This window comes from Bubalus kerabau, chromosome 3 (assembly GCF_029407905.1).
Source record: "Bubalus kerabau isolate K-KA32 ecotype Philippines breed swamp buffalo chromosome 3, PCC_UOA_SB_1v2, whole genome shotgun sequence".
In the NCBI taxonomy this organism is placed as follows: domain Eukaryota; kingdom Metazoa; phylum Chordata; class Mammalia; order Artiodactyla; family Bovidae; genus Bubalus; species Bubalus kerabau.
The window spans coordinates 158,452,943-158,469,380 of NC_073626.1; the positions used below are offsets into that span (position 1 = coordinate 158,452,943).

Below are 16,438 nucleotides of genomic sequence, written 5' to 3' on the forward strand. Positions count from 1 at the left end.
ATAAAGTTTGCTCTTTCCTCCTTACCAAAGGAATATGAACCCATGTCTGTGCATGCATTGGAGGATAATGTAGCTCCTGGACCCACAACTGAAGCTTCCAGATAAAACCTCAATTCAGGGACTTCCCTGGTGGTCCAGGGGTTAAGACTCTGCCCTTCCACTGCAGGGGGTGTGGGTTCGATCCCTGGTTGGGGAACTAAGATCCCACATGCTGTGTGTCATGGCCAAACAATGAAAATTAATAAAGTAAGAATAGTAAAATATTTTTTAAAAGAAATACTTACAGAAAAAAAACCCTTAATTCAATCAACCAAGAAAGTTTTTGCAGAGTTATTATTACCAGGTAGGTGCCCCCCAAGAACAACCAGCCCATCGGGCTCCACTTACAGAAAGGCCAGCAGGACCAAGTCCCAAAAGGCTGGCCTTGGGAGGAGAAGCTTCTAGAGAGGAGTTAATGCACCCCTCCCCCATTTGCATGAAGCCCATACTTTAATCCACCCAGTTCTCTAAGGAGCCCGATTCTGGGTCTTTGAGCAGAGCAGGGTGATTTGGAAAGCAGCAAGAGGGAGAGAGGATTAGGCTGTATGGGAAATAATCCCGATGAGGAGAGTGAGGGTAGATCTCGTATAGCTGGCATTACACAGACTCCCACCTGGAGAATTCCCCCTACCCATCCCAGCATGGTCCCTCAAGGATAAGATCCTCTAGAGATCCTTCTCTAGCTTTCCCGGATGTTGCTAGCCACCCCTCCTGTGTGGTCCTTTAGCACAATGGGTGTGACTCTGGTCCAAGGTACTCATTGTTTTGATTATGTCATCTTATGGTTGCTTCTCAGCTTGCCAGGCTCTTCCCTGGACCATCTTATCTCCACGTCCTCAGGGCATGGGTGTGTTCACTCAACGTCTGTTGACTGAGTGGTCACACCGATCCTTTTGCTGCCACCAAGCCAGGTGGACCAGAAAAAAAAGGGACAACAGGACATTTTTATCTTTAAATAATGACCTTTGGGGACGGAAGATCCCTTAAGAGGTCATCAAATTTATTCCCCTCGTTGAGCAAGACTGATGAAGGGCCCGCTGGGATGCACTCTGGTCCTGTCTGTCTTTGGCCCTGATTGTCAGCATCACTGTGCCACAAAGCTGTTTTGTCTGCTCTCAGCTAGTGCCTCCTCCCCTGAAAAGCCTGTTCAATAATTGTCTTTTAATAACATTTAATTAACCAGACAATAAGCCATACCTTTCTATTATGGAAAATTCCAAACCTACATAAAAGTAGAGAGAATAGAAGAAAGCATGAAACCCGTCACCCAAATTTAGCATTTATCAACTTATGACCAGTCTTGTTTCACCTTTAGTCACTAGATTATTTTGAAGCAAATTCCAGCCATCATGTCAAATGTTAGTTAGTAGACAGGATAAAGATTACCTCTCTCTATGTGTTTTGGGGAGGAGATAGCGGAAAACTTTTGAAATCAAACTACATACATTTCCAAAAGCCCCAAACTGATTTTTTTTTTTTTTTTTTTTGCAGACAGACACTTAATGGATGCTGGAAGTAAGAAACAAGGCAGTGACTCTCATATAAAACGTCAGTACCGAGTTTGCAAGGACCAGAACCCTGGGGCTCTCTCTGGAACAAAGATGATTGAAAGGCAGGAGCAGTCAAATGTACCAGCCCCCTCAAGCGATGTTTTCTTTTGTGTTAAGTAGATGTAGTTCACGTGCAGACACGTGTCCACTCACTCACTCCCACCCACAGACAAACACACACCGCAGGAGAGGACATCTCTTCACTCCCACTCCCACTTGCCCTCAGTCACCGGTGACTGCCTGCTTTGGGCAATTGTTCTCTGAACACATAAGTAAACCAGAGTCCCAGCATCAGAAAGCTTTTCTTTCTAAAGTAGCCCACTGCTCCATGGAGGCTTAAGTCTGTGGCTCCTGGAGAAATCGCCACAGGATGAATCAAATAAACAGCCCACACTCACTCAATGTGCCAAAGTGCTCCTTTTTGGGTGTCAGGTTAAGAAGTGTTTAAAAAACAAACAAACAAAAAAAAAAAAACATTGCATAATGGCCAATTCTGTTTATGCTGATGATTATGAACTCTGTTTATGTGCTCAAGATCCTATATTGGGAAAACATTCCTGCCCACTCAACACTTTCCATTGCTCAGGAGTCACCCTGTCAATTTCAAAGCACTCAGCACACAGTCCTCATATCTGGGACATGTGTGAGGAATGTTTGTCATGCTCTGCAGACAGAGGGGTAAAGAGAGACCAGAGAGGGAATGTTTAGCTGGAGCCCCTTCCTTGTACTGTAGTAGGTGTTGTCTACTCAAATTCTCACAATATTTCTATGACATGTTTCTTTAATTTGCTCCATAGAAGCAAATTGTTGCAGAGAGAAGACACTGAAGCCCAGGGCATTGAATGGATTTGCCCAAAGTTGCTTTCAGTTTGTGAGTACTAGAGCCTAGATTCTAACCCAGTGTTTTTAACCACCAAACCCATACTGTTTTTTCTGTGCCTTTTTCTATTATCTTTCCCCCCCAATTTTTCCATGTAGGAGAAACTACCCCCTATTTAAATTATTTTTAGTTTTCAACTTTTCATTTTGAAACAATGTAAGACTCATTTGAAAACTTGTAAACACAGCTTCCCATAAACCCTTCACCCAATTCTTCCAAAGGTTAACATCTTATAGAATGATAGTACAATGACCAAAATGAGGAACTTAGCATTGATACAATGCCATTAAGTAATTGCTACATCTTATCAGCAACTGTCCCACAAAGGGACAGAAGCAAGTCTGGTCCAGAAGCAAGCCCAAATCACACATTGTATTTAGTCACTGTATCTCTTTAGCCTCCTCCAGTCTAGGGTGATTTCCCCTACATTCTTTATCTTTCATGACCATGACCCTTTGGTTGGTTTTTTTTTTTTTAGCCTGTATCTTTAAATACTAAAAGAGGGACTTCCCTGGTGGTCCAGTGGTTAAGAATCTGACTGCCAACGCAGGAAACATGGGTTTGATTCCTGGTCAGGTAAGATCCCACGTGCCGCAAAGTAACAGCCCATGCGCATAGCCACTGAAGCCCCTGTGCTGTAGAGCTGCTGCCCCACAACAAGGGGAGGCACCACAATGAGATGCCCTCGCACCACAACAAAGAGCAGCCCCCCTCGCCGCAACTAGAGAAAGTCCAAGCAAAGCAACAAAGACCTAGCACAGTCAAAAATAAATTAATCTTTAAAAAAAATTTTTTTTAAATAGTAAAAGAGTTCCACAACCCTCAAAATGACTATACTTGTACTTTGTGTGTGCGTTAGTCACTCAGTCATGTCTGACTCTTTGCGAGCCCATGGACTGTAACCCACCAGGCTCCTCTATCCATAGGATTCTCCAGGCAAGAATACTGGAGTGGGTTGCCATTCCCTTTTCCAGGGGATCTTCCCAACCCAGGGATCAAACCTGGGTCTCCTGCATTGCAGGCAGATTCTTTACCACTAGGCCACCCGAAAAGCCCATACTTGTACTTTGAGTATCTGTTAATTGAGAAAATACTTATTGACAAGAAGCTTAACAAATGTGAAAGATGCTTTTGATTTTGTTCATCCTGGTGGCTTCCATGTACATTTGGAAAATTTTATGTGTATCTGTGAAATAATTTTAATTTACTGACAATGCTTGAGTATGTTTAGTTTCACCTACCCCTGTGATATTTTGGAAGCTTCTCCTGATGTCAGCAACCCACATTCATACACACATCAAGGCAGAGATTCTCAAAGAAAGTTTAGAGAAGACCACTGAAAGCCTGGCAGATCAGATAACATTAACAACTAATGTTCATTGCATCTTTGCAAATTTATTGTGTGTTTGTATTCTACTCTTTGCCAAGAGTTTTGTATGCATTACATCATTTGAGCCTCACAATAGTACCTTTAAGATAGGCACTATTATTATCATTCCCATTCTACCATGGAAGAAATTAACATTTCTGTCTGTAAGTAACTTGCCCAAGGTCACATACCTACTGCAAAGGAACCCTTCGATTGGAACGTAGTTCCGCTTGGCTCTGAAAGCCCCATATTCTTATCCATGCCAATTTTCCCATAAAACATCTCTGACGTTTTGCCTCCATTGTTCCAATGTCTGGAAAAGTCTTCATTTCCTGTCTTTAAGGCTCCACTCTTAGGTCATTGGGCTTCCCAGGTGGTGCAGTGGTAAAGAATCCACCTGCCAGTGCAGGAGACACGGATTCGATCCCTAAGTTGGGAAGATCCCCTGGAGGAGGAGATGGCAACCCACTCCAGTATTCTTGCCTGGAAAATCTCATGGACAGAGGAACCTGATGGGCTACAGTCTATGGGGTTTCAAAGAGTCAGACATGACTTAGTGACTGAGCGCACACACACACACACACACGAATGTCATTCTTCTAGGAAGATTTTTTCTATTGGTGAAAGGAAGAATTGGATTTATAACCTCAGATATTGCTCCTCTGCCTGATAAGGCATAAAAGAAGACAACAGAACTAGAAGGGGCTTGGACATTCCCTCGTACCACCTCCTCCTTACGTAAATGAGAAAACAATAACAATGGATACTAACATTTGTTGCGTGCCTACTGTGGGTCAGCAGTGCTCTAAGTGTTTGGCCTGTGTTAGCTCATCTAGGTCCCACGGCAACCCGAAGAGGGAGGTACACACAGTGTGGAGAGAAAGACTTCCAAAGCTCATGACATCTGAACTTCCTCTCTTTCACCCAGGAGAATGACACTCCCCACCCCTGCTATGGGGAGTTACACAGAGCCATGTCTCTAGATCCAGCCAAGCTGTAGCCAAGAGCGATGCGCCATTCCAAAAGTGAAGCGCTTCATTGTCGGTACTCAGTGAGCTGTGAGGGAGCACGCTGTGCGCCATCTGTTCCCTTACTCCAGGACTCTAGGGCTTCTCCTAGAGGCCCTGATTTGACTTTGCTCAAGAATAGCCTCTGAACATCATTCAGGAATGTGAATTGATGGCTGTATTCGTCAGGGAAACTAGCATCCGCTGGGCAATGTCTTTATACAGTCAAAGTTCGCGTCTCTCCCTCATGTCAGAGTCACACAATGGTTAGACTTTTTCCCATCTTGTGGCTGTCCCAGGTGGGACTTGAAGCTCTCAGATCACTGAGACAGGGATGGAGAGAGATGTAAGAGTCATCAATTCCTTCCTCCTCACTGAGAGATGTCCTTCCTAATCACATGGTCCTGTGCTCACCTACCCAACTACTGCCCGCTCCTCTACGAGGACCCACAGCCTTGTTTCATATATATCAGGGAACCTCAGGTCTGGTAGAAGCATTTCTTCTCCCACCATTTGGTTTCCTCCTCCAACTCCTGCCTAATAACACTATTCCTGTGAAGCAGTCCCCTACGCAGAATTGTCAAAGCCAATGGCTAGAAATACAGATTCCAGGGCACCACCCTAGGCCCATGGCCTGGGACTCTGCATTTTCCCCACACCTGAGGCACTTCTTGGTGGCCACAGATATTTCAGGACTATTGTAAAGTGTGCAACCCATGTCAATGTTACCCAAACTTCAGTCACTTACACTGTTTGACATACTCATACTATTATTTTCTTTATAGTTAACATTTTTTTCTAAATGTCTCATACTTTTACTTCAGTAAACTTATTTCTAAAGGAGACTTTTTGTCACTACCATAAGCAAAAAAAAAAAGCTATCAGTAACTATTAAAAGAAGACAAGTTGTGCTACATTCATACAATAGAATATTGTGTGTGTGTATGTTCAGTCGTGTCTGATTCTTTGTGACCCTGTGGACGGTAGCCCACCAGGCTCCTCTATCCATGGGATTTCCCAGGCAAGAATACTGGAGTGGGTTGCCATTTCCTTCTCCAGGGGATCTTCCCAACCCAGGGATCAAACTCGTGCCTTCTGCTTCGGCAGGAGGGTTCTTTATCACTGAGCCACCAGAGAAGCCTCCCCCCAAAAAAGAGTAGACACACACAAATGCAAGAGAAACAAGATTAACAGATTCTAGCTCGATGTTGCTCTGTGTCCAAAGGCTCTGAGTGTGGTGCCTTCTCTCTTTGTTTACAGAGGAGATTGACAAGCATTAAAAAGACGTGAAATTCATGTTATGAGATTTATGAAAATCTTTTCATGTTATGAAAATCTCCAATGAGATTTTCTCCTGACATAATCATAAGATTTGAGAACAAAATATCAAGAGAACAACATTCTCACTTGAGGATCCATGTTATTTACCATCATGTCTGTCTAGAGTATCTATCCCATCCCAGCTTTCAGAAATGCTAGTCTAGGGATGACCCTAAATGGAAAACACCTTGCTGTCACCTGAGCAGGTATTTCCACTGCCAGTTCCTCAACACGCTCCTCTCTGTGCACAGCCTATTCCTGGCATCTAGGGATTTCAGAGTCCAGAAAAGTGTCTTTCTGCACAGTTCCTGCCAACAAAGAGTGTTATTTAACAAAGATTGGTCGGGGACATGGTGATGATTGAGATGAGACACATATGTTGGAGGACTTCCCTGGTGATTCAGTGGTTAAGAATCTGTCCTCCAATGCAGGGGACATGGGTTCAATCCCTGGTCAGGGAACCGAGAGCCCACATGCTATGAAGCAACTCTGTGCTGCAACTGCTGAGCCAGCATGCTCTAGAACCTGTGCATCACAAATGGAGAGGCCCTCACAATGCGATAGAGACCCAACATAGCCAACGTGCATCACAAATGGAGAGGCCTCACAATGTGATAGAGACCTAACGTGGCCAAAACAGAAAAAAGAAAAATATATTAGGACTGAGGGATCCAAGCAGGAGAGGATGGAGGTCCAGCTGAATCAGGAAACACAAGATAAAAAGTCAGATGAACAGAGACATTGGATCTAAATGTGTGTCCCTGATGCTCAGGCATGAAAACAGCTGGGGCTTTCTGTAGTCAAAGCACAGCTTTAATCAGCGTGTCTGATTTCTTAAGGTTGTTGTGAGAGCAGGTGGTAGGAAAGACAGCAGTGTGATCTGGGGGCCCCACTCTGGTCTCCAAGCTACATGGACAGAATCAGGTAAATATTGTTCTCACTTAACAAACAACTGCTGTGTGCCTAGAACTTTAATCATGCCCACTCCTTATGTGTTCAAGCTCAGCACTTTATTCCTGCTTTATAGATGATGAAATCTAGGTCCAGGGAGGTTAAACAAGTCACATAGCTGAGAAAGACCCCAACCGTGGTTTAAATTCATGTCTTTCTGACTTGGAATCCCATGTTCTTCTCATCTTTGTACAACTGGATGAGAAAAGATCTGTTCTTGGTCAAGTGATCTCAAGCCAGGATAATGATCACTATGATTCCTAGAATAAGAATCATTGCTATTTGTGATTCTAGAATCAGAAAAGGAGGTTGGATGGGGTGGAATGGTTCATCCGTTTCCCCCTCATTCAGCATTTTAACTTATATACACACATATATACACATATGTGCCCATGTACACACAAGTGAATATGTACACTAGGAATCAAAGATAACACTGCATGTCTGGAATGTGCTAGGAAGGAGGGGAAAGGATCAATATCAAATCCCTACTGTATGCAAGGGTTTCCCAGGTGGTGCTAGTGGTAAAGAATCCGCCTGCCAATGCAGTAGATGTAAGAGATGTGGGTTCCATCTCTGGGTGGGGAAGATCCCCCGGAGGAGGGCATGGCAACCCACTCCAGTATTCTTGCCTGGAGAATCCCATGGACAGAGGAGCCTGGTGGGCTACGGTCCACAGGGTCACAAAGAGTCGGACATAACTGAAGCAACTGACCACGTGTGCACTGTATGCAAAGCCCCATGTTAGACATCAGGGTGGTTTCAAGAGGCTTCTTTTGGAGAAACTGATGTTGCTTCTCTTCAACCACATCCAGATACAATGAAGGAAACTAATCTGATCTGTCCTCCTCAGCATCTCTGAGCACAGGCCCTGTAGATACCCTCATCAAAGCAATGAACTGGGTACAAGACTGGGTCTTATGTGTTCCCTTCGTGGATTTGGATCACAGAGCCTATATTTGCAGAGCCCCCTTTTTTCTGGCAATTTGCATCTATCTAGAACTCAGACGATAACTTCTGCAATTTCACCTGTCTTGTCATGCACAGTCAGTCGTATGTCCACCCCATTTTACTTTTAACATGCACAGAGGGCGGTATCAAAGGTGGACTCTACGTAATGCACACAGAGTCTAAGTGACTCTCTTACACATGATACTTCTTGAGAGGGGGATGGTATACAGTTCGGCCCACACAGTATTCACTTGCCAGATCCTTTACATCCGGGCTCACTTCCAACTTGGCTTCCTTCCCAGCAAACAAGAAGCAGCTCGCTCATTCCCACACTCCTTTGAGGATCCCCTCCCCCTCAAACCAACCACCCTCCCCCAACTCACAAGCCACAGCTGGGCTTCTCCACATACCAGCTGGAAAAGAGAGCAGAGAGAAAGAGAGGGAGATATATTGATTTCCAGGATCTCTCATTTCTTCTTCCAGGCTTTTTTTGAAATCCATATTTCAGCTCTATGAATTCTCTGTATGGGGGCCTCAGCTAGAAGCCACACCCAATAAATTAGCCAACCCACCGCAAGCAGATGCAGGCTGGCAAGTGAAGAAGGATTACTCCAAAGTGAGCACCATGCAGAGAATCTACAGAGAGTTGAGGTGAGAATCACTCCAGCACTGTCAAGACACTGGCTAACTCCCCTCCTCCACCTCATGCTGTATTCATATGCATGCATGTGCACGTGTGTGCATGTGAATCATAGAGAGCTAAATCTGGAAAATAACCAGGGACCCAATGGTGAGGTTTAAGCCTCCTTACATCGTTTCCCAATAAAGCATTAGAGCTTTGTTGAGACCCCTCACCAAAGGGTCCTCGGAACTTCCAGCTAAAATAGGACCAGGACTGTCAAATCCAGCAACTGGGAAACAACAGTGGGGAAAAAATCTCCGATGGGAAAATGAAAATAGCTCACACGTGATTTTGGGGAAAGGTGGTGACAGGTGTGCTTCCCCTTTCCTGGGATGGTTCTGCATCCTAGGTCCATGATGGTGTCTGTTGCCTGCCGTTCAGGAAATGCTCGCTCTCCTATTTTACGTGCATGGAGCAAATTCAGGATTGCAGCCATCACATCCTCATCAGCACCTTAGGATTTCTACAAACACAGGACAGAGACTGTTCTTTGTGATCTTTGCTGAAGATACATTTTTACAGGCCATGTGCTATATAGACCCTGGAACTAGATATTCTGGAACTAGATGACCCTTTGAATTAGAAAAGGATGCAGACCCTTCTATTTCTGCTTAGATTAAAATCTCTCTGGACCCCAAGCAATCTCATAATGAATCCCAAGTCTCAAGCTCAAAGGGGATTTTGAGTGTCATTAGTTTCAGATGTCCACTTGAGTCCCCTTTCTAAGGCAGCCTATACTATCTTGGAGACAGCTTTGATAGAAAGTTCTTTCTAATATCAAAACCCAAGTTGGCTTCCCAGGAGATGCCACCACTGGCCAAGGCATTGCCGTTTGTGATCACAGAGGACAACTCTGCCCCTTCTTGTGTGCAGCACATGGGCAGCCGGTGAATGTATTTTTCTCTCTTTTAGTCTCTTCTCCCCACTTCCCATACCTGTGGGGCTGCCCATTGCATGAGTTCTAAAGGCTCATTCATTTAGCAAATACTTACAGAGCATAAAGCCAGGAACTGGACTGATAAGCAAATCACAACCAAGTCACTGCTTCCAGGGCTCTTACAGTCCCTTTGCAATGCCTTCCTTAAACTCAGGCAAGGGGGCCCCTTGCTATAGAAGGCTCCACTCTTCCTTCTTCAGCTGCATGCTTTCCATAGCATGAGGAGCCTGCAGGGACCCAGAGCCCCTTTCTAGAACATGTTTTGATTACCTGAAGCCCTGGAATTCCTGCCTATTTAGCTATGAGCCTGCTCTCCAAACCTTCATGGTTCTCCTTCTTCAGGCTCAACAGGAGAGAAACAAGAGGAAGCTCTTTGGCGGTGGTATAGATAGAGCTTGGACAAGCCAGTGTGTGTGTCACGTGTATGTCCAAGGCTCGTCACTGTACAAGATGGAGCCAGCAGTGGAAAGAGAATCTGAGCAGAGTGGCCTGTTGGCCAAGGGCCAAGTGTCCCCATTTGCCTAGCACAGAATTCAGAGGACCCTAACAGTTTTGAATTCAGACCTGTTTTCCTTGTTGTTTTGAAGGTATATCCTTCCAGGACAGAAGGATATAATGGACATTGTTTAACAGTTTGTTAGCTGGTTTTATTACTTCTAAATATTTTGGCCTATGATATGTGAAAGGGTTTTTCCAATAGTCATGAATGGATGTGAGAGTTGGACTATAAAGAAAGCTGAATGCTGAAGAATTGATGCTGAAGAACTGTGGTGTTGGAGAAGACTCTTGAGAGTCCCTTGGACTGCAAGGAAATCAAACCAGTCCATCTTAAAGGCAATCTGTCCTGAATATTCATTGGAAGGACTGATGCTGAAGCTGAAACTCCAATTCTTTGGCTATCTGATGCGAAGAACTGACTCACTTGAAAAGATCCTGATGCTGTGAAAGATTGAAGGTGGGAGGAGAAGGGGATGACAGAGGATGAGATGGTTGTATGGCATCACCGACTTAATGGACATGAGTTTGAGTAAGCTCTAAGAGTTGGTAATGGACAGGGAAGCCTGGCGTGCTGCAGTCCATGGGGTTGCAAAGAGTCAGACATGACAGAGTGACTGAACTGAACTGCACTGATGATATGTGAGACCATATCCACGCTCTTGCCCTGTGGTCCATAAATGTTAGGTATGGGTCTATTCTTTGTGGATATATATATTAATTAATCACACAAAGAAGTATAAAATTGAACCATGATGATAAGAAAAATAATATACTATTTCTTCTCTCCTAAAATGCTCTATTTGATCTCCATTCCCAGAGTTCTCCTTGCATCTGGGGGTTCCCAGTTTCCATTGAACCCAGCAACACCCTCTTCTCCTACTTTCTGAGATCCAAAAACATTGACTTAAATATTTCACATTACTCTGGCCCCTTCTGAACTTGGAGCTCCAGAGAAATGAATCCCAGGAAGAATAAGGGAGGCTGACCAAGACTTAACCCCTTCCAGACTTACTTATTTCTTGCTTTTCATTAGGTCCAAAACAGGTACCCCATCACCCATCACCCCCTCTACTATGGTAGATTCCATCTTTGTACCCACTCCAGGAGCTCCACAGCTGACCCAGGCTGGGAGATGGTTTCACCTCTTTGTTAACGTATTCTTGTGTCTCACAACTCTTCTGCTCCCTGCTTCCTGCTGTCTAAACTCAGCCTATTTCTTCTCACTTAGTCTGCAGCAGCATCAGAGAAACCTTCTCTGACTAATTGGAGAAAAGGTAGCAAATTCATCCACTTGTCTCTCTGAATAGGCACCCCACACTGTAGCTGCTTTTAAGCATGCATCTCTTCCTTGCCCTGATATTACTGTAATTCACCTGCGACTCACTGTCTGTGTGTTCTTGATCTCTATCAGCCTCTGTGATGTCTGGGTTAGATTGTGAAACTCCCAGAGGGGGCAGGCCCACATCTGCCCTGTGTCTCCAGACCCTGCTCAGCAGAGCAGCAGGCAGAGGTGGGCACTTAATATAGACTTTTGATGATGGAAACAGAAGAGCAGCACTCTGTCTAGAGCATTGTGAGTGAGCAAGAAGCGAGCTGCCACACAGATGGACCACAGCACAGCAGTTCTCCTGCCAGCCTGGAAGCTGGAACACACTTTTCCTTTTAAACCAAGTATGTGGGAAAGGGGACAATGTCTTATCTCTGAGATAACAAGAGCAACAAACACCGTGAGAGCACTGCTCTAAAGGTGTTGACCAATCTGGTGCTCAGAACAACGTTTTGCATTGGGGGACTGTCATCATCAGGCCAGTTTTACAAATGAGAAACCTGAAGCACAGAGAATCTGTGCAAATTGTTCAGGCCTCAAACTGGGGCCATCTGGCTTCAGAGACCTCTGCTTACCCGCCACGGCACACTTCCTGGACATGAACTAGGGCAGCTTCAAGCACAAATGGAGAGCAAAGGGCTGCCAGCCAGGCTCTTGTCCCATGCTCTCATGGATCCTTGACTGACTGATCCCTGTCCCACCCAAATGACTGGCTGAGGGGAGGAGTTGGCCACTCAGGCAGTTGTCCAGTGTGGAGCCAAGTTGGCCTTCAAAGCATTTGTTCACACCCCACCCCTCTCTCTCCTCCTGTCCTCTCTTCTGTTTCTCAAACATACTAGGTGTGTTCATTCCTGGGTCTTTGAACCTGCTGTCTCCTCTACCTGGATAACTCTTCTTCTAGACCTCTGTATGTGTCCCTTGGTCATTTGCATCACTTAGGTATCAGCTCAGATGGTATATTCTTAGGGCAGCTGCTCACAATCTGTCTATGTAATGTAGCTCCCAAGCCCTCCCCCTCCTTCTTGTCTAACTCATTTTCCTGTTTTGCCTTCATCACAGCACTCAACACCATCTGAAATCACTTTATCACTTTTTTTGTCTGCTAGTTTACTTGTCTATTTCTGCATCTTCACTTGAACATTAGCTTCAGGAAACCAGAGATCACATCTGTGTTGTTCTCTCCTGGAAACCCAGGGTCTGAAACAATATCTGGCATGCTGTAGGTGCCCAACAAACATTTGTTAAATATATGCATGTGTGAATGAATAAATACTAAGTCCTTTAGAGATATATGTGAATTTGGAACTTGTTGGATCCTTCAGTTGCCTGCCCCTCACCACATACATTTCAAGCCTTTGGCAGGAAGAGACCAGATTTTCAGCTTTGGCATCCTTTTAGCCCCTGGAGTAGTGGCAAGTGACCAAGGAGCTGTTCAGTTCCTTTGTCTGGTCAGAGGAAAGACCAAGACATTCAGCTACTGAGATTGCAGACTGTCTGCATTAGCTGCAAGTCTACATGTGAACAATTGCTGGACAGCTCCCTCCCTGAACAGAAAACAAAATACTGAAATCTCAGCTTTTCATTTTCTGCCTGTGTCTGACTTCTCTTTCTTCCTTCTCTAGAGAGTTTTCCCCATCTCCTCCCCTTTGTCTCCCTTCCTCACTGAAATCTTGTGAAGAAAAACAAGCAAAAAGTGGGAAAATGTGTTCATATCTAACACATGCGACTCTTGTTTCTAGTATAACACAACCCCATTAAAATCTCCTGGCTCCTGCCCAAATAAAGCAAAACCTCAAAACATAATAATCATATGCAGAGGGTGCTTGATTTGATCCAGACTTAGTATCCACACTATCTCCCATCCCTCTCACATAATAATAGAGCTCATTTCTTTATTGGAGCTAGCTTTTTTTTTTTTCACTCCATGCTTTATTTGTGACACACTATAAAAATAACAAACAAGAAAGGAAAGCTCCTGACCTTCAACCAGACCTTATGTTGCTTAAGGATATTTCACAGTATTCCTAAGATTTTTTTTTAAACAAAATATTGCTTTACCATAAGCAAAATATATGTCATTATATATTATTCTCTTTCAAGTCATTTTCAGGCTCATTTATCTTCTGGATCCTCTCAACATACTTATAAGGAAATGCGGGGAATAGAAAAAGGTTCTTTTAAATCACAGAAGTTGGAAAAGGGACCCTGGGGAATAAAGAAATTGAAGGAGTTCACACAGCAGATAGATACCATCCAGAACAGGTTCCAAGCCCTGTTATTTGCTAGAGACAAGCATATTCTTGCCAGAAGCCACACTCCCAGTGCCCCTGTGACATTCAGACCTGAACCAGGCATACAGGAGAAGATATAAGTCTCTCTCTCTCTCTTTCTTTCTTTATTTTTTGAGAAGACAGGGCTTCTAATGGGGACAGATGCTGACTGGGAGCAGCCCAAAGTGAAACACACTTCCTGTTCTCAGCTGTGCCACTCCTCCTTGTGTCTGCACTGGATGCCCAGCCCTGGAAGAGGGGCACTGAGCAGGCACCTGGACTGAACAGGAGTCTTTGGCTGTAGGCTGCAGTCTAGTTGGGACTTTTTGGCAATCCTAGTCACAAAAGGGCTTCCCTGGTGGCTCAGATGCTAAAGAATCTGCCTGCAATGCAAGAAACCTGGGTTCAATGGCCAGGGTAGGGAAGATCCCCTGGAGAAGGGAATGGCAACCCACTCCAGTCACAAAAGGAGGAACACTGCCCTCAGCCTCTCAGAGACATTTATTCATACTGAGATCAACATCACTTCCTCTCATAATGCCTGGGCCATGGCCCCAGTCATCTTCTGTCCTGAAGTGCCCTGCTCATTCCAGGCAAACGCAGGATGAATGAAAATGTCCGCGAAGCCTGTCTCTCAAAGACAAAGCCTTCAACAGAAACTAGAGGGTGCAGCAGCATGCCATCCTAGTACACCATCACTTGTTGTAGGAGCACCCAGAAGCCTGAACCCCACTTCAGGGAAGCTGGTGAAGAAGGGGCTGATGTGTGACCATATAGCCCTGCCCAGGGTGCAACTGAATGTTCCTTCTCCAGCATCACTAACTAAGTCAGATTTTCAGGTGTACCTTTCTTATCTGGGATTCTGTGGGCCAGAACTGTGTTGCCACAATTTATGATTCCAGAAGAATGTGCACATATTCTCCAGCACTGCAGACACTAGATTGAAAATGGGGCTAGAAGGGGTGGTGTGAGTATGTCTTTGAAAATCTGAATGTGTCGGGGTAGGGAGACCCCTTGGCCTTGGGAAGACTCTGGTCCATAAGGTACTTGGCATCTCTATCCAGATGGGGAGAGTTTAAGGGACTTTCTAAGTTCATGTGCTTTCAGACCTGCCAAGGGGAATAGTTATGATCAGACTCCCTACTTCCTTCTCCACTTTCCTTAAACTTCCTTTCACCCTACTTACCTAATACCTTCAACCTAAAAAAACTTGAGTCTGACAAGAAGTGTCTTAGCAAACTGTATAATCTTCACGAACTTACAAACCCTCTCCATTTCCTCCTCAGTAACTAAAATACACTGCCGAGGATGTCAATATAATATGGGAGGGGATCATCTCAAAGGGAAGAAACAGATGTAGGCTATAAGGACAAGATCTCCACACACTATCAGAGAGGGAAGAAGTTTGAATCTGGAACTGAAGACAGTCTGGGGAAATATCACTAACGACAAATCAGATACAAGGATATCTTGGCAACAAGCATGAATGTACCACCAAGTTCCTTCATTTCATCCCTTCCAACTTCCAAATCTTCCCCTCTGAGGACGCTTATGGAATTTGAGGATGGAATTGAACATATGGAAGGAAAATGCAAAACAGGCTCCACCAGGCACCAGATACCTCTTGGGAAAATTTAACCACATGAAACATCACTGGGGATCCCTTAAAGCTTACAGTCCTCCTCCTAGAGACAGCATAGGGCAAGTAGGCGAGTAGGCAAAGGGGAGAAGGGTCTCACCTGTTCCGGCCCCTGGAAGCAGATGCGGCAGAGTGGGGTCCTCATGCCACTGTCCAGGCTGCTGCCCAGTGAGTAGCGATCCTCAGCCTTCCCTTTACAGAAGTCATCTGATGAGGCACTGCTGAGCAGCGAGACAGGTGGCTCTGTGGCTGGGCCACCCCAGTCATCTTCCACAGAAGGTTGCAAAGGCGGTGGAGGTGGCAGGGGAGGGGTCTCCCTGCTCACCCCTTCTCTAGGGCCCCTCCAGCCTGCCCACCCCCCGGCACCCAGAGCCGGAAGGGTGTTGTTGTTGGCCGCCAAACCAGGGGGCTGGGGTTCCCCGTGCATGGGCAGGGGCGCTGGAGGGGGGCGCCGCAGGAGGAAAACCTTCAGGTCATTGAAGAGCATACGGCAGCGGCACTTGAGTAGACCCTGGTGGCGCAACATCTGGGGAGCTGGGGTGCACAATCCACAGCGGTACCAGGCACAGCAGCACCACCACCACCAGAGCAGCCCACTCAGGGGCATCAGCATGTGCCCAGTGGAAGCAGAGGGCCCAGTAGGGGCAGGTGGAGTCTTTGCGGAGGATAGGATGGTCTGGGGGGTCCACAGTGTATCTGTGTTATGATGGAGGGAGTCTTTGTTCTTGCTGGCTCCTCTTATATCCCCTCCAAGTAGCAAATAAATGACTCCCAGGACTGGCAACTGAGAGTTACTGGTCCTGAACTCTACCTGGACAGTCCAAAAAAAATCATCTTGCCCCTCCTACCTCTACCCAAACCTTAAGCTTTCAGCGTGTCTCCCTCTTTGCTTTTGACCTGGTAGCACTGGTACAGGCAGGGGGATAGAAAAAAAAGTTGAGGATGGGCTGTTAGGGCCTTGAGATCAAAGTCTGACTGTTAGAAAGTTCCCTGGGAAGAGGCTTATTGGGTTTTTCTC

At 45.4% G+C, this 16,438-nt stretch overlaps 1 protein-coding gene across 1 annotated transcript in view; it reads right to left on the bottom strand.

The window, feature by feature from the left end:
• MARCHF4 (membrane associated ring-CH-type finger 4) overlaps positions 1-16,033 on the bottom strand; it is a 114,936-nt gene extending 98,903 nt beyond the window's left edge. The window contains exon 1 of the mRNA XM_055574791.1: positions 15,521-16,033. Within this exon, the coding sequence (XP_055430766.1) occupies positions 15,521-16,033 (513 nt within the window). The remainder of the gene's footprint in view (positions 1-15,520) is intronic.
• Positions 16,034-16,438: the final 405 nt, after the last annotated feature.